Source organism: Aedes aegypti, chromosome 3 (genome assembly GCF_002204515.2).
Source record: "Aedes aegypti strain LVP_AGWG chromosome 3, AaegL5.0 Primary Assembly, whole genome shotgun sequence".
NCBI classification, from domain to species: domain Eukaryota; kingdom Metazoa; phylum Arthropoda; class Insecta; order Diptera; family Culicidae; genus Aedes; species Aedes aegypti.
In genome coordinates, this window is record NC_035109.1 from 381600533 (window position 1) to 381625252 (window position 24720).

At 38.0% G+C, this 24720-nt stretch overlaps 1 protein-coding gene across 2 annotated transcripts in view; it reads left to right on the plus strand.

Moving 5' to 3' along the window:
• The first annotated feature begins 15733 nt into the window (after positions 1–15733).
• The window catches only part of LOC5569737 (tyrosine-protein kinase-like otk), a 269493-nt gene continuing 260506 nt past the window's right edge, over positions 15734–24720 (plus strand). For both annotated transcript variants that reach the window (XM_021853097.1, XM_021853098.1), the window contains exons 1-2: positions 15734–15834; positions 16499–17021. In XM_021853097.1, coding sequence (XP_021708789.1) covers positions 16967–17021 — 55 coding nt within the window. In that variant the 5' untranslated portion in view covers positions 15734–15834; positions 16499–16966. The remainder of the gene's footprint in view (positions 15835–16498; positions 17022–24720) is intronic.

Sequence of the window (24720 nt, forward strand, 5' to 3'; positions counted from 1 at the left end):
AAATCTAAATTTAATATTTCGTTTTTGACAAGAAGGGTAGGAAAATTAAGGCAGTGAGTCAAAGCCAAGAAAAAAGTGAGAACAGTGAAGCAAGGAATATAAGGTAATTTGGTGAATTGATAGAAAATGTGTGTGTTGGGTACTAAGAATCTGCTATTACAGTAGCCACAGCCCGGTGGCATTCTCCATTGGGGAATTGGTGTGCGGTCGGTGCTAAAACGTGAAGGTGCGAGATTGGTGGTGCGAAGATTAATCGATCGTTGCGACGGTGAAAGTGAACCGATTTGGTGGTTGGTACACAGCGAGGTTACCCTGGGCATACCTATCGACTCGTGGTCTCGTGCCACTATAGGTACGTCTAGAGTGCGTTGGCCATCGAAGTAGGAAGCTTGGCCCCCCCACGAGAATCACACCCGCTACCCGTGATTGCACGCTCTGTGGGGTCGTCCATCAAAGGGAAGGAATTCCAGCGCCAGTGTACCCGCCCGACTCACGTTCTGAAGTCCGGAGACTGTTCGGACGGTACCAAACCACCTTTCCAGGGAGGAAAATTACCACCTCAGAACCGCGGATTGTGGATAACCTCACCCAAGTAAGAGTAGTGATCACCCTTCGCCACCTCCCGCCTGCGATATCCGGGAAGAGAAAGACAAAATTTCTGCAGCCGAGCCACCTCCCCTCGTTGTTGGTGTTCATCAATCTCGACGTGGTTGGTCGATAGCGTCGTCCTCGGGACCGATGCCACCCCCTGCTCAGGGTTGATCGTGTTAGTCAGCAAGCGACGCTCAACTGTAAGTACCCGAATCAAACTCCATCAACACACACCAATCCACCGTGATTTCAAGTAGGGAAACACTATTTGTAGCAGTAGGGGAAGAACACAGTTAGGGGGTTAGAACGACTCACGAAAGATACACGAGAGGTGAGTGACGTCACACATAGGGAGTGAGTGACTATCGGCGAGTTCGGTACCGTTGGCCAGCGTTTAGCTCCGGGAGAACAGCCGATAGCCACTCAGTACTTAGCTAGCTCTGGTAGGAGACAGTGCAGGGCATTGTACGTGATGAAATGAAAAAAAAAAAAAACTTTAATGAATTTTAAAACGTTAAAATTTTGATAAAAGTTTTACTGAATTGCCTTACCTAGTATTTTTTTTTTTAATAAAATTTTCTCTTGTCTGCTTAACTTTAGATTTACTATTTTTTTGGTTGATCGAAAGTTTCACCATTCTGTTAGAAATTTGGGAAGGAATTTTGGGAAAGTTTTTGGAATTCGGACTGATTGTTTGTTTGTTTGGGATTGGTGGTGGATTCGGTGCTAGGCACTGAAAACTGCTAGCTGGGCATTACGTATCCGGAGTTCTTGACAGACGACTTCGTCGTCTGGCGCATAAGTCAAGGAAGTTTTAGACCCTAGCCAGGATCCTCCTTACAGTGGCGCCCAACTTATAAACAGCACGTCCCACTTGAATTAGAAATTTTATTGATCAATATTTTTCACCCCTCTTTATTTTGAATTGAACTATACATTATTAGGTTAAGATAGATTTAGTGGATTCGAGCACTTTAATACTATTTTGGTTAAATTAGTTTAGGATAAGATTATTTGAATTGGATATACATTTTCGTTCAAGGAATACATTAGGTTGAACAAGATTGAATATTCATTTTTTCTTTTTATTGATATTATTACTCTATTTTACAATATTAATCATATTTATCCTTTCTTCATACTGCGGTTGAGTACCAATTTCCTGAAAAAAAAAACCAGAAAAGTATAAAATTTAAAATGGCTACATCAGAAGGGTCAGCTTTGCTAATAAACTCGCATGATTTAAGTGAAGATGAAGTAGATTATGAGTTGCTGATAAGAAACCAGTTGTACGAAGAAACAGAAAAACAGAAACGGGATCGTTTGAGAAGAATATTCCTAGAAGAAGGTAACGATACTATCGTTTTAACGGAGGACATTTTTTTCGTTAATGAATTACCGTTAGTTACAAAAAAACTTGAAGAAATTGAATATGGTTTAGCCAGAACTATTCAAGTTAAATGGATTTCACAACTTCGTCACTGGAAGGAAAGAGTTAATAGAAGCAAAGTTGTTGATCTGGCTCAAGGAGAACAAAAAGTCGAGATTTTATTTAGAATCAAAAATTTGATTAAAATTTACAAAACAACTGCAGTTAGATTGATGAATCTAAGCGAGTCTGAAGAGGAACTTGGTGATTCTAAAGGCTCAGATCGAACGCAATTTAAACAGGAGAATAAATTAACAAAAGCTAGGGCACCACGTTTTGCAGAAACTTCGGTTCGGAAAGAAAATCAATCATTTGACCACGATACCTTATCAAGGGCAGTGAATTCTACAATTGGAGACTATTTCAAACAATTCCCAAATATTGCAGGAATGAAAATTAGTATTGACCGCGACGATAAAACAAAGAAAAAAGTTATTCAGGAAAGGGAATCGATGAGGAATCTAGGAGCGGTTCCCAAGCGGTTTGAGAGGCTTGGCTCTATAGAAGGACAGGATATTGAAGTTCACGAAATTAATGAGAAACAGAATAGGAAAAAGAGCAGGAAAACAAAATTACCTAAGAAACCTATGTCGGATGACAGCTCGTCTTTGGATTCGTTGAGCAGTCTGCTATCTTCAGAAAGTAGCTCGGACTCCGGATCTATTTACCCGTCAGAAAGGTCTGATGATATTGGACGTCGTGATAATCGGGTCCAGAATTACCGACTTGACAAATGGGGTATCCAGTTCAGTGGAGATATCCACGGTATGGATGTGTCTGATTTCGTTTTCCAAGTCAACGAATTAATGGATGCTGAACGCATTCCAAACGATAGATTTTTAGATCACGCCTACATTCTTTTTGCTGGAGAAGCTCGTAGATGGTATTTTACCTATAAAAAGAAGTATAAAACGTGGGATAAATTTTCGAAACAATTAAAAATCCGTTTCGGTGACCCAAATAAAGACAGGAAAATTCTTCAAGACATCAAGGATAGAAAACAAAAAAAGGGAGAGTCGTTTGTGGCTTTTTGCTCGGAAATAGAGGGAATGTTTGAAAGAATGACTAAACAGTATTCGGAGCGGAAAAGGTTGAAGGTCCTTAGAAACAACATGAGACGCTGGTACAAGACCAAACTTTCATTTTTCAAAATTAAAAACATTGCGCATTTAAGCATGCTTTGTCAGCAATTGGATAAAGACAGTGGAAGAATTTATTCCAAAACCTCCCTTCCCACAAGAAAACATATCAGAAATGTGGATGCGTCGTCTGATTCTTCTTCCTCGTCTTCTGAACAGGAAGTGTGCGCTTTCGACAAAAAAGAAAACCGACAACGCAGATACCGTGAACCCCGACCAGACATAACTGAACCTCAAGGACGAGAAAATTTATTGCAATTGAATTCTCTCTGCTGGAATTGCCGAAAATATGGTCATCGGTGGAGGGATTGCAAACAACCCAAGGTAATTTTTTGCCACGCATGCGGCATGCCTGGAGTTACTTTCATGACCTGTCCAAAGAGTCATACGCTTCCTCAACAGGCTCCAAAAAAACGAGAGCTCGGAGGAGAAGTAAGGGGTGTTTCTTTTCCGGAGAATTGTTTAGACCCCAAGAAAGAAAACTTGTTAGGGGATCACCATTCAAACTGGAAAATTTATGAGTTGAACATTAAGCCAAACAAATGTCCACATGTTTTAGTCAAAATTGTCGATTCTAATATTGAAGCTCTGTTAGACTCGGGAGCTGAAATCTCTGTCATGAATTCAATAGACTTAGTCCGTAGATACAATTTTAAAATTCACAAAACAAATATCAGAGTAGATACAGCAGGAACAGCTGAGCATCATTGCTTAGGTTTTGTAAATGTACCATTAACGTTTAATGATTTAACGAGAGTGGTTCGAATCTATATTGTTTTAGAATTTTCCAAACCCTTAATATTAGGCGTTAATTTTTGGAGAGCTTTCAATATAGTTCCAGCAATCGAAATGACCAATAAAGAAATCATATCCATAGATCGATTGAATTCTCAAAGTCAGATACAAGTTTGTCCAATTCGTCTGATTGAAAACTATTTTTCGGCAGATGAATCAGAACTAGCACTCACATTTTCTGAATTTGTCGGAGCAGTACATGAACCTGACAGTCATAGTGACGATGAAGACTTGTCCTTAGAAGTACCCACGCTAGACTTTCCCTCCATGTCGATCGAAGAAATAGAAACAGAACACGTACTGAATAGGGAAGAAAGATTTCAACTACTAGAGGCAATTAGTTGTTTCGAGTTTTCCGAAGATGACAAAATCGGTAGGACCGCGATCTTAGAGCACAAAATCCAAATTATTCCAGGCGCCGAGATAAAAGCTTCTCCGATGTACCGCTGCTCGCCATATATCCAGAAATATGTGGACGAAGAGTTAGAACGGATGAAAAAGATGGATGTTATTGAACCATGCGACTCGGATTATGCAAGCCCTTTGCTACCGATTAAAAAAGCTAACGGTAAATTCCGCGTTTGCTTGGATTCGCGGCGGGTTAATGATGTGACCGAAAATAACGCGTATCCAATTCCTAACTTACACGAAGTCTTACACAGAATTAAAAAGGCCAAATACTTTAGTGTAATTGACCTGAAAGAGGCGTATTGGCAAATTCCGCTGGCTAAAGAATCTAGAAAATATACTGCGTTTAGGACGAAGTCAGGGTTATATAGATTCAAAGTGATGCCTTTCGGCCTGAAAGGAGCCCCTTTTACTATGTCCAAGCTAATGGATTTAGTCCTCGGAAATGACCTACAACCCTACGTATGGGTTTATTTAGATGACATCATCCTCGCGACCGAAACATTATCCCAACATGTTGCACTAATAAAAGAAGTTGCTAGTCGTTTGAAACGGGCAAACTTAACGATCAGCCTAAATAAGTCTAAATTTTGTAGGAAAAGTGTCAGGTATCTAGGGTACGTGATTTCTGAACAAGGTATTTCGATTGACATGGAAAAGATTAAACCTATTCTGGACTATGAAGCACCGAAAACAGTGAAAGACATTAGACGTCTACTGGGACTAGCTAACTTCTACCAAAAGTTTATCAAACATTACAGCGATATAACCTCTCCTATTTCAGATCTTTTAAAGAAAGACAGGAAAAAATTTTCTTGGAGCTCTGAAGCAAACGAGGCGCTTAACAAACTGAAACAGGCACTGATTAGTCCGCCAATTCTGGCCAATCCTAATTTTGACCTAGAATTTACCATAGAGTCTGATGCGTCCGATTTAGCAGTAGGAGCCGTCCTTACTCAAAAACAGCACGGCGAGAAGCGAATTATCGCCTATTTTAGTAAGAAATTGAATTCTACACGGCGAAAATATGCCGCAGTAGAAAAGGAATGTTTAGCAGTGTTGTGGGCAATTGAAGCATTCCGCAATTATATTGAAGGAACGCATTTCCGAGTGATTACAGATGCCAGGAGTTTGGTCTGGCTTTCAAAAGTGAGCGCTGAGAAAGGCTCGGCTAAGTTATGCAGATGGGCGCTGAAACTACAGCAATTTGACTTCAGCATTGAATACAGGAAAGGGCGTGACAACATCACTGCAGATTGTCTTTCGAGATCACTCAGCACCATTAAAGTAAAATGGGAGGACTCTGACTATAGTGGAATGCTTAATAAAATTAAAGTTGATCCATTAAAATACAAAGATTACAAAATAGTGGACAACGTGATTTACAAATTCGTTAATGATGAGTCATTGATTACAGATAGGAGATTCACATGGAAACGAATTCCAACAATAGCAGAAAGGGTTGAATTAATTAGGGAAATCCATGAAGAGGCTCACTTAGGCACAGAAAAAACACTAGGCAAAATAAGAGACAAATATTATTGGCCGAGGATGTACTCTGACGTAAAAAGATTTTGTGAGGGCTGCATAGCGTGTAGGAAATCAAAATCCGATAATGTTAATCATGTGCCACCTATGGGCAAACAAAAGATAGCTAACCAGCCCTGGCAAATTATTGCTATAGATTATGTGGGACCTTTTCCTCGGGCAAAACGGTCGGGAAATACGTGCTTATTAGTTATAACGGACATATTTTCAAAATTCGTAATTATACAGCCTCTCAAGGAAGCAAAAGCGAAACAACTTTCATTTTTCATGGAAAACATGATATTTTTGGTGTTTGGCGTTCCCGAAATCGTTCTATCGGACAATGGGGCGCAATTTACATCAAAAGAATTTAAAAATTTGTTGCAAAAATACAGTGTAAGTCACTGGCTTACCCCAGTTTATTTTCCGCAAGTCAATAACGCAGAAAGGACAAATCGCGTAATCACTTCCGCTATTAGGGCTCTCATTAAAAACGAGCAAAATGAATGGGACGCGAATATATATAAAATTGCTCATGCAATCAACAACGCAACGCACTCATCGAGTAAGTTTTCTCCATATTTTGTGAACTTCGGAAGGAACCAGATTAGCTCAGGCGAGGAATATCAGATACTTAGAGATCTAGAACGAGATTTATCTCCGGAAGAACAGGAACATAGCAGTAAGATGAAAAATATTTTCGAAGAAGTTCGAAAAAATTTAAAAATTGCCTACGATAAATATTCTAAATACTACAATCTACGAGCAGGTAAAATGGTGCAATTTGCAATAGGGCAAAAAGTTCTAAAAAAGAATTATTTTCTATCAGATAAGGGCAAAGGATTTAACGCAAAACTGGCACCAAAATATTCAGAGGCCGTGGTTAAAAAAAAAGTAGGAGATTATTGTTATATTTTAGAAGATTTGAATGGTAAAAGCCTAGGAATGTATCATGTATCTCAACTGAAGAAAGTTTAAAAAAATAAAATAAATAAACCTGTAGCTATGTATAAAAACTAAGAAATCCAAATTTAGAACCATCAAAACACGCAAAGTCGGTAAACAGTAGTAAATGTTTATTAAAATATTGTAAAAACAATCGAGTAACAAAATACAAACAAAAATAACAAATACGAAAAAACAAATAAAATTAACAGCATAAGATATGAATGAAATGAGATCATAGAAAAAAAAAACAAATCCTTTGCATTTAGATAATTAATTGAATATGCATTAGAAAATTTAGTTATAAAATTAGAGCGTAATATTGCAAATTATGTTTTTTTTTTATAAAAGATCGAGCTATGTAAAGAAACTATGGGTGAAGTCAAAAAAAAAAATAATAATAAAATAAAAAAATAACTGCACCAGAAAAATACGCAAAGTCGGCATACTTAACACAAAAAAATAAAATAGCACAGGAAGAATTGGAAACGAAAACAAAAATCAACTTACCAAAACCACGAAAGGAGACTACATCTCAAGAAACAAGTACATAATTCAATTCGTCTTCCAGTTTCGTGCTAAAATAAAATAAACACACATTAGCAATAGTTTAAAATGTAAATAATGTAAATAGTAGTACTAATTAAATAAGAAAGCTTTTCATCTTTCACGAAAGAGACCAAAAGATTCACATAGAGTAAGAAAGTTGGGAACACTGTTCCATCATAACGTGATAGAGTCAGTAGTTTCAAGAAGAATTTCAAGGTCAAGGGGTCATAGTGGTGACTTATTGGACTGAGAAGTTTATAAATTAGAAAAATAGAAATATAAGAAATGATAGAGGTCTTAATAAGGTTGATTAATTGGTACTTACGTTTTGGAGAGGTAGACACCGGTGATCCTGCAAGCATGCCATATATAGTTTCTCAGCAATAGCCTCAATACCATTTCACAGTTTGACAGAATACGCACTATGCGCTCCAATTTTTGACAATAGACTATGCCACAGCAAAGTTCAACAAAGTTCTAATAGCCCGGTATTTCAACATTAACTGACGAACCGAGAGAGATGAGCGAGAGTTAATTGTGGATATTTGTAGAGTTTTGATCGTGTCCGTATACTGATACGGAGTGATAAGTATGAGTTAGCTACATTTTGTTAAGACGAATATGACCGACGAATAGTTCAGGTACATTTTTCGATAATTGACATATGTGGTGGTTATGAGCATGAGCCTCGGATTTCTTCCAATAAATGTATTGGAGTAAGGTATCGTTCGATATCATTTGAAAAGAATTGTTTACCAGTTAGTTAACTGGTGCGGTTTCGAATTAACAGTCGCGTCGTATCGCTCTCGGGCATGTTTTGATTTCAAGTGAATGATAAAAGAAAATCGATTCCCGAAAATTTGCATGAAAGTAGTGATAAGTGTAAAAAGTAGAATATAAGTCTAAAATACCGTAGAAGTGATGTTTTTTTTTCGGAAATTGGATATATATGAAGAAGAATAATAAGGTAAAAAAAAAATATTCCATATTTTTTTTTGGGTAGTTGGGAGTGATGAAACGAGCAGATTTGGTGAAAATCCGCCGTTTCAAATAAGTAGCGTTTGCTACCATTGCGCCTGTTAGATAGGCAACTATAGATGATAAAGTGCTCGAATCTATTGTTTATAAGTGTGAGTTTTAAGATGATGATGAGAGTGGGTGAAGAGTAATGATTAACAGGAAACCCCGAGAAATGAAAATCATTCGACAAGAAAATTTTTATTAGAGAATTTAAATCAAAATAGAACCGGAAACCCTCGAATATTATATTAATATAATCGGTGACAACTTTCTTGGTCAATCGAAACCAACAAGTTGGTCTTTCCCTTTTGGACCGCCAAGTAGTCAAGTGCTAAAAAAATCTTATCAAGTGCATTGAGAAAATTTTCTTAAAAATTATTTTATCTAAAACAAGTAAAAGAAGCTATAAAATCAAAAGAAGAGTGTAAATTTTAACGTGATAAAATTTATTATTATTTTCAGAGAGATAATTTGCAATTTAATTGAAATTTAATACAAACCGTGAGTCGTATGTTTAAAATAATTGTAGTCGGAAGTAAGTTGCAAACCGTAAAAAAAAAATCTAAATTTAATATTTCGTTTTTGACAAGAAGGGTAGGAAAATTAAGGCAGTGAGTCAAAGCCAAGAAAAAAGTGAGAACAGTGAAGCAAGGAATATAAGGTAATTTGGTGAATTGATAGAAAATGTGTGTGTTGGGTACTAAGAATCTGCTATTACAGTAGCCACAGCCCGGTGGCATTCTCCATTGGGGAATTGGTGTGCGGTCGGTGCTAAAACGTGAAGGTGCGAGATTGGTGGTGCGAAGATTAATCGATCGTTGCGACGGTGAAAGTGAACCGATTTGGTGGTTGGTACACAGCGAGGTTACCCTGGGCATACCTATCGACTCGTGGTCTCGTGCCACTATAGGTACGTCTAGAGTGCGTTGGCCATCGAAGTAGGAAGCTTGGCCCCCCCACGAGAATCACACCCGCTACCCGTGATTGCACGCTCTGTGGGGTCGTCCATCAAAGGGAAGGAATTCCAGCGCCAGTGTACCCGCCCGACTCACGTTCTGAAGTCCGGAGACTGTTCGGACGGTACCAAACCACCTTTCCAGGGAGGAAAATTACCACCTCAGAACCGCGGATTGTGGATAACCTCACCCAAGTAAGAGTAGTGATCACCCTTCGCCACCTCCCGCCTGCGATATCCGGGAAGAGAAAGACAAAATTTCTGCAGCCGAGCCACCTCCCCTCGTTGTTGGTGTTCATCAATCTCGACGTGGTTGGTCGATAGCGTCGTCCTCGGGACCGATGCCACCCCCTGCTCAGGGTTGATCGTGTTAGTCAGCAAGCGACGCTCAACTGTAAGTACCCGAATCAAACTCCATCAACACACACCAATCCACCGTGATTTCAAGTAGGGAAACACTATTTGTAGCAGTAGGGGAAGAACACAGTTAGGGGGTTAGAACGACTCACGAAAGATACACGAGAGGTGAGTGACGTCACACATAGGGAGTGAGTGACTATCGGCGAGTTCGGTACCGTTGGCCAGCGTTTAGCTCCGGGAGAACAGCCGATAGCCACTCAGTACTTAGCTAGCTCTGGTAGGAGACAGTGCAGGGCATTGTACGTGATGAAATGAAAAAAAAAAAAAACTTTAATGAATTTTAAAACGTTAAAATTTTGATAAAAGTTTTACTGAATTGCCTTACCTAGTATTTTTTTTTTAATAAAATTTTCTCTTGTCTGCTTAACTTTAGATTTACTATTTTTTTGGTTGATCGAAAGTTTCACCATTCTGTTAGAAATTTGGGAAGGAATTTTGGGAAAGTTTTTGGAATTCGGACTGATTGTTTGTTTGTTTGGGATTGGTGGTGGATTCGGTGCTAGGCACTGAAAACTGCTAGCTGGGCATTACGTATCCGGAGTTCTTGACAGACGACTTCGTCGTCTGGCGCATAAGTCAAGGAAGTTTTAGACCCTAGCCAGGATCCTCCTTACAGATGAACCAAACACAAAAAGTTTTGTATTCACATTATGCTTGATTTCTAATCACTACTTTCTCGACAGTTCTCGACTACCATTCTTCCATGCGCTTGTGTTTGAAGTTTGAGAATTTTGAGAATCCAGCGTAGCGCGATCAGTGAGTGGAATATACACATCAGTTTCGCCGCTTGGCGACCAGTGATAGAAACTGAATGTTCGAAAGGTTGTTGTCTGTACTTTTTGCCTCTGGCGCCTACTGTTGGCGTTTAAGGCGAAGTAGGCCATCATTGAAATGTGTACGCGTTGTTGATGTTTGTTGCTAGTTCATCTCACGATTTCGAGTCAAAGAAAATCAGTTGATTTTGCACTGACACAGCTGAAAAAGTATCAGCATACTTTATGCATGTTAGCGCGTACAGTGATACTTTTTCAAGTCATATAAACTATCAAGACTGAGTTTTATCACTTTGAAATGCAAGCTGAAAAGTAATCATTGTTGCCAAAACGAATGACGGGTTATTTAGCCTTAAGCTAAGTATGCTGTTTCGCTCAAGAAAAGTAAACAAATTACTTGACTGAATGGGTCAAGCAATTTCCTACAGAGATATCCCTTTGAAGTTACATTTTTTCTCAACTGCGTACTGCGATCAGAAAAATGTGATTTTCTAAATCATTTCTTGGAAGAAATTTTCCGCGCATCGAGATAGGCGATTCCTTTTCTTGTCAGTAGCAAATCAGCCTTTAAGAACAAAATAAACAGTCGTTACCCTATTGCTCATAGATAGCTAAAAGTAATATTAACTTGATAGATATAAGATATAAAAGATCCGGAAATGATATCTAAAACAAACTACTAGAACAAAATTGGCATGTCATATTTAGGTTCTGTATGATTTGACCAATGCGAGCTTTTCATTAGAACCGCGAACATCAAATTTTCAGACGTTCAGAAGTTTCAGGAACAAAAATTTGATATTATCTTCAGATCTGTTATCACTTATGTCAATCAAGTCAATATCACGCTTTATTTGTCAGTTCTTCACTCCTACTCGGAATACTTAGCTTAAAGGTTTTTTTTTTTACAAAATTATCCTACATTTCTGAAGGCTGACCATCTGTATTCTTTGAACAGCTATTCAAAAAAGTTTTGAGAAAGCATAAGTTATGAGCTTTGAAATGCATTCCGAATTCAACACGAATTTCAGATATTTTGTCCATTTTTTTAAAGTTAGCTATAGTGTGATCCCTCTTCAAAGCTTATTTATTGCTGAACAATGTGTTTGTTAATCGTTATTTTGGCCTTTTTTGGATCAAATGTTTTGATTATACAGTCGCCTCTCCACATCTCGATATCGAAGGGACCATCGAGATAGGGAGAGATAGAGACCTAGAACAAAATTCTATAGGATTTAAGTCACCGTTGATTGTTATATTTGGAGATTGTTGATATTTTTCGGTGATTACTACACACTGAAACACGATTATAACAAAGACAAATTAAAGACCTCCATGTCCCTTGCAGTTGCCCAAAATTTTATGGCTCATAAGGTAATCTAGAATGCCGTGAAAAGTGTACTGCGATCTGTCAAGCTTGGGTACCTTTTGTACTACCGAGGGACCAAATGCAGTACTAGAAGTGGTACCCAATCTGAGACCGAGTGGGACGGACCTGATTATAACGTTTCGGCTTACTGATTTTCAGCCATCATCAGATTTGTTTAACTCGATCGTTCATCACCAGTGAGGTTTTATGAGTTGTAATAAAACCTCACTGGTGGTGAACGATCGATTTAAACAAATCTGATGATGGCTGAAAATCAGTAAGCCGAAACGTTATAATCGTGTTTCAGTGTGTAGTAATCACCGAAAAATATCAACAATCTCCAAATATATACTAGAACAAAATTGTTTATGAATATTAGATTGAAAAACCTTCCGTTACCAGGAAAATTGAAAACAAACAGACGTCATTTTGTCCTCGTAAATTGTTTTGAACCTCTAAAATCAAGTCTAGTAACCTTTGATAATGGGCATATCGACATACGGAAAGAAAATCGGGAATGAAAATCACATCGAGCTAGGCAAATATCGAGATATGGAGAGTGAAAATGTATGCAGAATGGAGGGACCTAAAAATCATCGACATAAGGAGTGGTATCGAGATGTGGAGTGTCGATTGTATACTAAAGCTGAATTAGGATTTTATTAAATACTTATTCAGCTCTTAATCATGTTTATGTTAAACATGTGGAAAAAGCTGAAGTGCGAAGCAAGTTAAGAGGAAAATAACCATCATCGTTTTGAAAATTTTCAAAACCAGTTTTTTTTTTGCATAAAATCTAAGCAATGCTAATGAAAATCTATCATTGCATTTCACTAACTATCTGTAATACAATGATAGATTTTCTAGAGGATTCCTTCAAATTTGAACGTGAAAACTGGTTTTTAATTTTGGATGACTGCTGATGATTGAATGATGGATTCTTGAGCCTTAAACGATAGTTCGTCTTCTGAATATCCCTTAATACATATACATATGTTTGATAGAATATTGGCATTTTAAAAGAGTAACGACTGTTTATTTCGTTCTTAAACGCTAACAGTTGGCGCCAGCGTCAAAAAGTACAGGCAACAATCTTTCGAACATTTAGTTTATTTCACTGGCCGCCGAGCGACGACACTGTTGTTTGTATTCCACTCACTGATCGCACTACGCTGGATTCTCAAATTTCTCAAACTTTCAACACAAGCGCATGGAAGAACGGTAGTCGGATAACAGTCAAAACGTATGGAAAATTATGAAAAACGTAAATTACTAGCAATTAGGAAACTAGATAAAAAAAACAATTATTAATCATGCATGCTTATTTGTGACTCTGAATTGTTGGGCAGTACCGGAGATAAAGGGTTTTCCACCATCCGCAACAATCGACCATGCGTCCGCTCGAAAGCTAAACGTCGAAAACATCGCATCAGCATAAATTCACCACCCCCTTTCGCCTACTCGGATGGGTTTGTTTTTATTTTCGTTCCCGACCTCCCGTCTTCGCCAGACGCACGATCAAAGCCGAACGGCAAATCGCGAAACCGCTACACACATACATCGCAGTGGTTGTTGCATTCTGTCGATACTGCGCATGTAGCCGTCGTCGTTTCACAGTGGCGGTGGTGGTGAGACCGGTTTGACGATGGGTGTTATGTTTTATGTTGCACCGGTACCGCTTCGGCTGGATGTAAACAAAGAAACATTATGCTTCGCGTCTGCCATATCGACAACTCGTTTCATGTGTGTGTATTGGTCGCGATCTATTGGGGGAGGATGGATTAAAATGCGCCATTGTAGTTTGAAAATTAGGTGCACTAGAAGAATGATTTTCGGTGTATCTGTAGCACAATGATATTTATTTTACAATTTGTCCTTATGATTTGATGTGTTTCGGAAGGCAAATAAATAATATGAGCTTGGTATTTCCATAAAAGAATCCTACAGCTGAAATTCGGTAAGTTTCAATACCGAATCTCGATATACTGCTTCGCGACTAAAAATGCATGAATCAACTGCGATGTTCGATTTTTGACCAACTTCTCCGCGTCGCGAGTCACTTCGCTATAGTGCGCATCTATGCCCTCCGCCGTGTGCATCATGTGCACTATTGAGAATCGAGTTGCGACGCGGCGAAGTTGGTCAAAAAACAAACTTCGCACCTTGGTTAACCCATTTTCTAAGGCGCAGCAGTATACTTATTCTACCGAGATGTCGGCAAACCGAACTTTTGACCGGTATCTCGGCGAATGTAACTGGGATTAGATAAACGTTTATCGTGATTATCGTGGTATTTTTTTTGCCAAGATTCACCAAATAATTACGCGATTGCAGGCTGTTGGATTTTCGATAATTCGTTTACCGAGGTCGATTTCCGAATTGAACTCGCGCATTCTGCTCTACTCCCCTCACGAATGACCGAAAAATGAAGCCGGCCAATAATGGAATGGAATGAAACTGCTGCAGAAGCAGTAGTGGTGAGTTTAGCGGAGTTGCTGCCGTCTGGAATAAAGTTACTGTTCGCAGCTTCACACTGATAAAAATCTACACGCTCGATCTGTGTGTTTAAAATTATGGATCGATTCATGAACGTCCATATCAATTTGCTATGATTTTCTTGCAAATTTCGTGTGTGTTACACATTAAATTCCTGTGTTTTGCTTCATGGATTGATTCATCAACCGACAACAGGGATTCCATATTTTTTCCACATAAGTTCCCGAAGCTTTCTCTTCAGATTCGTATGTGTCAACCTATGGACGCATAGATCATCACTCCAACATGGATTCAGTGTGTTTTGCTTATGGTTATCTTGTGTCATAATCATCATGTTCAAGTTGGTCGATTCATTGATTTGCGCAATGAGATTGTTATGATGAAATCCATGAGCTATGGTATCGATTTCCATGTTCAAAGCTTCTAAATTATTTGTGATCAACCCATGGGATGCATAGTGAACTGAATTGCGGTTGGACCTCGTGGCGAACGACAGTCATCATCATGCTTCCAAAGAGAAGAAGCAAATTTTGAAGCTGAAAGTGTTAGATGAAAATTTGTGAATTCGATTTTTCTTTTATAAGTGAAGTTGACCGATATACGAGAATTCTACCTTTCTATAAGAAAACATTGATTATAATCTATAGTTTAGTAGAAAAATCGGATTCCACTAACAAATTTTCCTGGCTTTCAGTTTTGAAAAAAATGGAATATGCTTATCCCTGGCTTCCCAAATTATGGATTTGCGGCGCCCCGCTTGTTGCTGGCTCACGGGTTTGAAAAAAGAATCAAGAGAGCTTGCGACAAGAAGAGGAGCCTCGGTTCCATATTTTGGGGAGCAAAAGCTTTTTCTACCAAATTTCTTCTTTCAGTCCCATGACATTTATGTTCTATCACACATGACTATCTAAAGCTACTACATTTCGAATTCAATAAGCAAATCATTTGGTTTTCATGATTTAATATTTGGAAATTAATGTTTGTTTCACATGAAAACCTAATGTTGATACACATGTTATTATACCGTGAAATCAATGATGAAATCCATATGGCTACCACACTCAAATCATGTGCTTTTCCTCATTGCGCAAATCTATAAGTAAAACACACGACCTTGACGTGTAGATTTTTCTCAGTGCATGAAATCGAACTCTCCTAAAACAGGGCTCTGGGAAGTTTCTCAACATCAATGCCTTGAGGGCTTTAGCTGAATCATTCCTCTCTCGCGTCGACTCCAGACGCAAAGACAAGAAGTGAGCCGGAAGGTGTGTTCGTCGTTCGTGGACTTCTCCGGTCGCTTCAGAGAGCCCAACCAGAAACCAGTTTCAGTTTGCCGGTCGTGGCGTTCGGTCGTGTCTCTGGAGACTCTCGCGCGAAGTCGTGGTGTTGACTGCTGTTGGCGATAAGCGTTTTGAGGGGTTCGCATTTTATTGGGTTGGGATAGATTAATGTAATCTTTTCTCCGTGTACAATCAAAGCAACGGGAGAGGAAAAGAATTGGCACATCCAAGCAACCGCAGGAAGAAGGGAGACTCGGTTGGGAAAGGACTGCTGTTATCTAGGAAGGAAGAATACGTGGAGAGGTGTCGGTGTCTAGGCCTGCTAGGATCAGTCGCGTAGATGCGCTGGACGAGTTTCCAGGCGGAGGGTTGCTTTGATGCAATTTCGGTGAAGGGATCGAACTTCAATTCGGGTAATTGAAAGTTTGGACAGACTTGTCGCGTCGGCACCGCGAACAAGGAAGCGATAGACTGCGCTTCGGGAGAGGGCGTAGGGTGATAAATCGGCACCGGCAGATTGGGTGCAATCTCTGTTTTTTTATGCAGACTGCTGCAGATCGATGCGACAAGGCGTTTTGTGTCAATTTTAATTAAAATTTCTCTGCGCTGCCGAAAACGGTACACATAAAAAAGATGCGTTGTTGAGTGTACCCACAACATTTTGATGATTGGGGCTTGTTGAGAGCGTATGGTAGTGAGTGGATCGTTGAAGAATCGCGCAAGAATAGGCCAGGAGAAGTGGATGAACTTGTCATTCATTTTTCTGTCAAATCTCATACAAAATCTACTTTTTCTTTGACAGAAATTCACTCTAGGTGAACCACTTCCCCTGGCCTATGCTCTTGGAAGCCTAAAAGAGGGCGAAGAGAAACAGCGGAGAAGACGGTGCAGAAGAAAACAGCACAAGTAAAGTGGGAGATAAAATCGAAATCGAAAAAGAGTGTTCTCGCTGACCGCTGACTGTTTCGCGGGGCGGTCTTTCAAGAAAAAAAGGGTAAATCAGCAATAACAACAACAACAGCGGCAGCAGCGAAATCGAAACAACCGGCGAAGAAGAAAAAGCATCAAAATAACAAAACCGAGTGAGAAGCCGCGTGAATATAAGAAAAAATTGGGTGATAAAAGGTGAAGTGCGAGCGGAAGATAAAGAAAGCGCTTGAGGCAGAGTCGGCATTGGCGGTGGTGGAAAGCGCGATTGCAAGATATTATTTAAGCGTTGAAGAAGTCTGTGCAGTCTTGAAGACCGGGTGTGCGTGCGTGTGTGTTGAAAATGTGTAATAAAAGTTCACTTAGGATCGTGGTCGTTGCACTGTCGGCATTCTTTGGTAAGTAATGATATTCATTCTCTTCTGGCTTGATAAACCGGGTCCGTTGGTTGTGCGGTGCTGCGGTTTTCATACCAAGGCAGGAGCTTATCTATATGACTGTGGGATCTAGGTGTGTTTTTTTATCGTATCTATCATTCCATTGAGTATTTCTGGGTTTCTCACTCATTTCCTGGCATAGGAAGTGATTAGCATTTCTGTCGGTTGGTTGGAATGGCTTCATTTTAGAACAGTTGATGGAACTGGGGTTTGTTTAATACTGTTATTAAATAATTTATGTACGTCTGCGGATGATATAATAGTTGGGTTGAACTTCATTTGAATTTATTATGCAGTGAACTGTTTGGGCCCATTTGAATCCTATCAAAATCAAAATTTGTTTAAGACCTAGCATGTTTAAGGAAACTCAAGGTATTCCCAACTACGGGGCTTTCAGACTATTGGTTCAAGGTTCATGATTGCGAGATTTTTTTACAATGCATTGATGCAAATTGTACCAGTGCAACAGCGTTTCTGACGATATTATTAAAGTTTTTGTTTTTGAATATTTACCGAGAAAACTTATAAAGTTAATATGAAAACTACGAGTAACAATCTTATCTTAGATATCTGTCTGTCAGAAACGCTTTGGAATGAATATTTCACGTGGAATAGTTCACAAAAGAGGAACACTACAAGAGTTGTTAAAATTCGGGAACACTATAACATTACAACGTACTTCAAGAAAGGCTTAAATATAGAACACTACAACAGTATTTAAGCAGCATGCTCAATGCAGAATAATGAATTACGACGATTTTGTAGTAGTGAATTAATGTGTAACGATCGGGGCGGTTCAAAATTTAAAAAAGTTTGATAATCTAATTTCTCATATCTGGCTTACCATTCCTACCATAAAATTGATGTTCTGTAAAATTTTCAGCTCTCTAGGTGGTGATTTAATGGTGGCCCAAAGACAATGTAGGTTTATATGGAAATTAAAATGAAGAAATTTTGAAAAATGTTTCAAATACGTTAGTACTGAAATGTAATTACAAACTGGTCATCTCATAGTGAAAAATAATTTTTCAAGCCACAATAAAGAAATTTGCTGAAGAGAGCAATTTAATCCAACGCTTCATATGAGATTATAACCCTGGAAACATCTACAAAAATCCCACACAAAATTAGCTTAAAAGATACATCGTTCATTATGGTTGGAGAAAAAGTTTTCATTATGCGATGATAAGTTTATACTTACATAACAGTACTAACGTGTTTGGAACATTTTTAAATTTTTTGTTCATTGTCTTTGGGTCACCTTTAAATCATCACCGAAAAAGCTGACACTTTCACGGAATACTATTCTTATGGTAAGGAAGATATGGGAGATTGGATTTTCAAACATTTTTAAAGTTTGAGTCCTCCTGGTAACGATCCCTTTCGTTTGTTTTCCCGATCGAAAAAGTCTAGGACAAACCGGGATAATTTTTCTTTTTGGTATTCTTCATCTAAGTAACATATCAGGAATCATCAACCTTTAATCGGTCATACATATTGACACGCTTTCCAATTCCATTCACGATCAACACTCCGTCATCGTAATCATCGTCATCATCGAAACTTCAAAAGAAGTTTTTCTGTTCGAAATAGAATACAGTGAACACATTGTCCTGTCAGTTTTCTTAATTTTGAACGATAAAACTGCTTATGAAAATTCCGAGATCAATGACGGATCCTGCCTCCTTAACCTTCAAGAATCTATCGTCGTAATCATCACCATAGACGAAACTTCAAAAACAGTTGAAAATATTTTTGATGTAAATGTGTTCACTGTGTTTCGGTTGAAGAACAGAATAGTTACTGCAGCTCAAGAAAACGGAGAAGCATTGATTAGACTTGTTGTTCCCGTAATGTGGGGCAGATCACCTTATTGTGGTGCGTTACGAGGTTCAATCTACCAACCTGAACCAACCCACCTAGTATCATATTATTTTACGGGCTTTGGTAATATGTTCTGGTAAATCAAGTATTCACGGTACAAAGTCCTTGTTCATGTTACCTAGCAGATGATTAAAGACTTGTAATTCGTCAGTACATAAACTAAACTTGAAGTCAGGACAACAATCATAACAAAGACTGTTGAATACTTGTAATTCAAAGGCTCTCATGAATGCTGATTACTAAACAATTTTCTTGCTTGAATCGGGGTTGCAGCTAGTACAAAGTTCCCTTACAGTAGTTTTCTGGAACTAAACTAAAAGCGAAACAAGATTGAGACTAGAGTTCCGTTGCATGGTCAAAAATTAATGTTCCCGTTTGGTTCATTAGAATTCAAATCGATTATGTTGATGTTTGAGCACGCCTTCGATGAGATGTAAGCCTCTATGAAAAGTGTATAAATCGGGACATTAGATTTTCCATCAATCTTTGAGAAATCAAAAGAAGAAGTGTACTGAAAGCGATACTTCAGTACCTATCAGGTATCAGAAGGCCGGCTCCAGAGGCACGTTCCCCGCCAGTTGGGAGATTTGTGCCATCGCCATATTTGAGCCGATGAGATGAAACAGGAGTGGTGACCCTTGAAGATGGAAAATCACATAAGCGAAATGAGAGCGCGTAGCTCCATATCACAATGGGTTAAGAATAGATGAATGTCCTGAAGATTCAGGCTTCTGAAATCAGTTTCACTTAATAAGTGTTTGCCAAGTAATCGGAATTGCATTTGCGCGAAAACTAAACAGTTACATATCAGATGATTCGAACTTACGATGTTCCATAATCGGAGTCACAACTATCACACACAAATGAGTCAGTACGTTGAATATTTGTCATGTGATAGTTGAGTCGGCAGTGGCCAGTCAATGATCCGACCAAGAGACTGCAATTCTGCTTTGACAGATTTGTTGAATACTTCGCCACCTGTGGGCATGGCTCAGTAATGTACAATTTTGTTCGACGAAATCGGAATAGTTGGCTCAGTGCCAAGGAAGTTCTGCGATGTTCTATTGCGAGCTAGCTCATAAGCCAATTCTTTCCAGTGATGGCAGAATGGCCAGGTACCCATACAAGGTTTACAGAGTTGGCTGAATCCAGCTTCTCAATTTGACATGCGATAACAAGCTTCGACCTTGAGATGGCCAATGCAAGAGCTTTTACAGCAGCCTGACTATCTGACATACTTCACAAACATCCAGATTTCCACTTCTCCTGTGAAGGGAGTTGTGTAGAAAATTTCCTCTAAGAAAGGTGACAAGCAACTGTGAGATCACTCGGAGCAAGAACAATTGTGTTCCAATTCACCAGAAGAGATGAAATTTGGTGATAACCAAATCCGATGGAGAATACGACAAGGTGCATTTATTGTTCAATATTACGCTAGAACATGTCTGAAGGCTGGCCTAGGAAACAGTCTTACCAGAGAGCGAGAATACATTCTAGTGAGATAGAAATTCTGTAGAAATTGAAACATGAACTGTTTTCGCTCTACACCAAGCTTTTCACCAATTTGTGTTTGTTTGAAAGTGAAATTACAACTCTTGATGTTGTAAGTGTTTTATCTTTAGTGCCTTTGTCTGAAAATGTCAAATCTGGTGCCTTAATTATCAGAAATCTACTTTTTTTTGTAAGTGATCCATAATTGTGGCAAACAATCAGTTTCAGGTCCATATTATGGATCACTAGTTGAAACTGCTTATGTTCAGTATTTAAAATCAGCAATCAAGAAAAATAATTTCCAAACATTAATTCATACTGAATCTAAGCGAACGATCAATTTTGATGCAATAACATTTGAATTCTATCACCTGTGAGATTTATGAATGGTGATGCCACTTCTTACAGAAAACAACTGTATAATGATAGCTTTGTAATACCAACTCAAAATTTGTCAAAAAACCCCATTATTTTGAGGTTAAATATTATGATTAACATTACAAATGATGAATGAATGAATGATGATGAAGACCAGTAGCGCAACCAGGATTTGGCTCTAGGGGGGGTTTTGTGAACTTGAAGATAATGTGTTTTGAGAAAGTGAAATGCGTATGAAAAATTCCGAGAAGAAAAAATTAAACATATTGCCAGATTAACATTAAAGAAAAAACGCAACAACATATGCAAACTTAAGCTTTTCTCGTCCACCCTGGGCATAAATTTTTATATAAATTGACAACGCTACTCAAAGGAAATCTATTGTAACTGGTGAAATTTTGCTTCCAAAAGTTTTCCGAAATATGGAAAATCTTCTGGTTTCAAAGAACATTTCATTCGTTATAAACATTGCCTTATATTCTACTTTTTGGATATGATTGGGTAAACGGAATCTTATATCGTTTAAATCTACTTTTTTCGTCGATACACAGCAAAAAATATTGAAATTTAAATGTCGTGTAAAACAAGTCGTTAGTAAATTTACATTGCTGGAAAGAAAAAGATGATTTAAAATTGAGTTGAATTCAATGCACATAATTTGAGCATCAAAAAACATACAATATCCCAGTTTTATCGATATAATATTACTAGCCAATGTATTTTTCAACGTATTTTTAAAAATAAATCAATATTCATGTAATTCTCAATAGATAAAATTTGAAATTTTAACCGACGTGTAAAAGTAAACCGTTGAACGTCAGTTGAAAAGTAACATGGCCGACCGATCGGAATCGAGGTTTTTCGGTCAGCTTATCGCGTTGTTGATTCGAGAGTTTACTGCCGTTTAGAGATGCTTCAAATAGTATTTGAACCAGCAAATTGATGTGAAAACCTGCAGGTAAGTTCTGTCGGACTATTTGGTGCATCTTTTGAGCTTACAAAAGCCCGACTACTTTCAGATACTTCTAGCAGAGACCGAACAGACGAATGCTCCTCAAAACCAGCCAGCAGCGATCGACATGCAGAAAAGTGTATATTATTTAAAATATGAAAGTGTTTACAGTAAAATAAAAAGCAGTATGCACTGTGTCTGATTCCTGATCATTTTATCATGATGTTCGATAGCCAATAGCCGGGTGGGGAAACCAAATTAAAGGAACAAATGGGAAACCATCATAACAAACAAATCCGCGTGCTGCCAATCAAGTAGATTTAAACGACGTGTAAAATTACACGATCCCATTTTTCAAGCCGTGTAAATCCATATGCTGCTTTAAATTTGTGTTTATTTAGATGCTCCAAATATGTGCATGGAAATAAACTTAAATTTACATTTATGTTTTAACTGTGTAGTTAAAAATTTTACCAAACCACATTAGGATAGCGTTCGACCATTCTCCGTCTGTCCTGTTCCTTGCATACGTTTTCAAGTTTCGCAACGAACAGACTTATCTTTCAGCGCAAGTCACAGTAAAAAGCATTGCGATTTTCATTAGCAGTTGAAGACAAATCAACATTGCAGATTTCAAAGCATTTCCAGATTATAGATGAAAATACTGTTAAGTCACCAGTCACCGTGCGGGCTCCATTCACCGTGTACATATACAAATTCCTACAGAATATTCATACAATTTTCACAAATTATTCTTTTGTCAGCAAAATAAGATAAAACTGATAAAATGAAGTAGTTTTTGACACAAAGCATTTTGAAAAACCTTTTTTAGGTAGTCAAAATCATGTGAATTCTGTTTGATAATGAGATTTTTCAACACTCTTAGTAGAAACGCCAAAAATTACCATTTTTCATTTTAACGTTAGAGTATGAAATTTTTCAAAATTTCAACAAGTTTACACTGTGGATACTACTAGTTAGATGTATTTCATCGTATGAGCAGGGAAATATTATGCAATTTATAATTTTTTATTGTGTTTCAGTCAAAACCCAAATGCACGGTAAATGGACCCTTTTCAATATGTATGGTTCCCATTACCGTGCATTACTGTAAAAAGCTTGAAATTATTCGGTAATATTAGATTTATTGTTATGTCGTGATTAATAAACTTTATATTGAGTGTTTGAGTGAATATGAAAAGGTTTGGACACTACAGTCAAACCTCCTATAACTATTTTAATGAAAAATTATTTATTTAGTAAATTTTTAAACATTTTATGGTTTTTATTATAAATGAAGATTTTAATACTCCTAAAAATGAGTGCGCACACTACTAGCAACATAGTTGCTCCATTACCAATGTTTCTTCAAACGGTCCCGATATGCATACATATCTGCATATTTGTTTGACAAAATTCTATTGAAAAACCTGTAGCTTATTTTAGTGCCAAACGCTTTAATTTAGGTAAAAAACACATGTTTACTCAATGGCTTAAACTCCCGTTTTGTGTGTATTTTGTTTTCCGTGCTCCTTCCGGAATGTCAGATACGAACAACCCCAGTGTCAAAACTAAAACCCCTGTGGTGTTTTTGTCAACTAAGCGAACGTGATCGAAAGTGTGAAGGTTCATTTATGGACCCAATTTTGAAATTTAAAGTCTAAATATGATATAGCCGTTATTTGAGCGGGAAAAATTGCCAAAGTAGTTGCAGTAACATACTCTTTCGTGTTATTAAATAAAAACAGGATTTCATTAAATATTTTAGGACCCTGTTCCCTCAACATACAAAAAAATAATTGTTAAAACAACTTACTGCTCCGGTGTTTGTTAATTTAATGTTGAATTTCAAAAATATATACAATAATTCTTATGAAAATTTTCTGCTCTGGGGGGGGGGGGTTGACCCCCAAAACCCCCCCTTGGTTGCGCCACTGATGAAGACAAATGGTATTTTTCCGATGCTGAACGCCAAAAGAATCCTTAACTGTGTGTGATCCGTAACTGCGTGGGCATGGTATACAGCTTTGGTTTGACTTACAGCAAAGGCAGCGCTAGTAAAAAAGCGTAAGGCGCTATTCGGTTTAGTGCCAGAACCACTATATATTCAGTATTTTTAAAGATTTCTTTAACATTTCTTTACAAATTGCTCCTGATAACTCTCTCGGGATTCTGTCATGAATAACTCCATAAACTTATTGAAAAATAGTTTTTTTTTTCGACGAATTCTTGATGATATGCAACCATACTCTTTTAGATATTCCTCTAGAAATGTTTTTTTGATTTTTCTTCTTTCCTTTCACAGAACTGAACTTTATACAGTCAACCCTCCATGAGTCGATATTGAAGGGACCATCGACTCATGGAAATATCGAGTCATGGAACAGCAATGCTATGGAGAGCCGTTTGTGCGGACCATCATAGTAACCATGAAATTTGATTTTCAATATGGTTCCATGAGTCGATATCGAGTAATGGAACATCGACTCGTGGAGGTTTAACTGTATTACTTAAATAAACTGAATTATATCGGATAATTTAGAGAAATTTCACCAGAAACTAACAAAGGCTATTGTTTCAGAAAAATTTCTACAGGGTACCCCCGTTGGTTTGACGACATTTAATCTGAACACTTTTTAATTTGTATCCCGCTAATTTGCACATCGTTCAGATTAAAAATTGTTCAAACGTCATTTAGCTCATGGAACAGAGTAAATTGGACTGGAACGCTGTGGAACGGAACGCAGAATCAAAACAAAAAAGTAAAAGAGGTAACCAGATACACGTTTCTAAGGTGACTAGACGTTCAAATTAAAAATGAACCCCGAAGGTTTGCATGAGGTACCGTTCAAATTAGCGGGGGTGTACGGTATAGGAATCATTCCAGGAATTATTCTATGATTCAACCAGAAATTTCTCTACGAATAAGTATTGTTCTGGGCTGGGACTCAATTA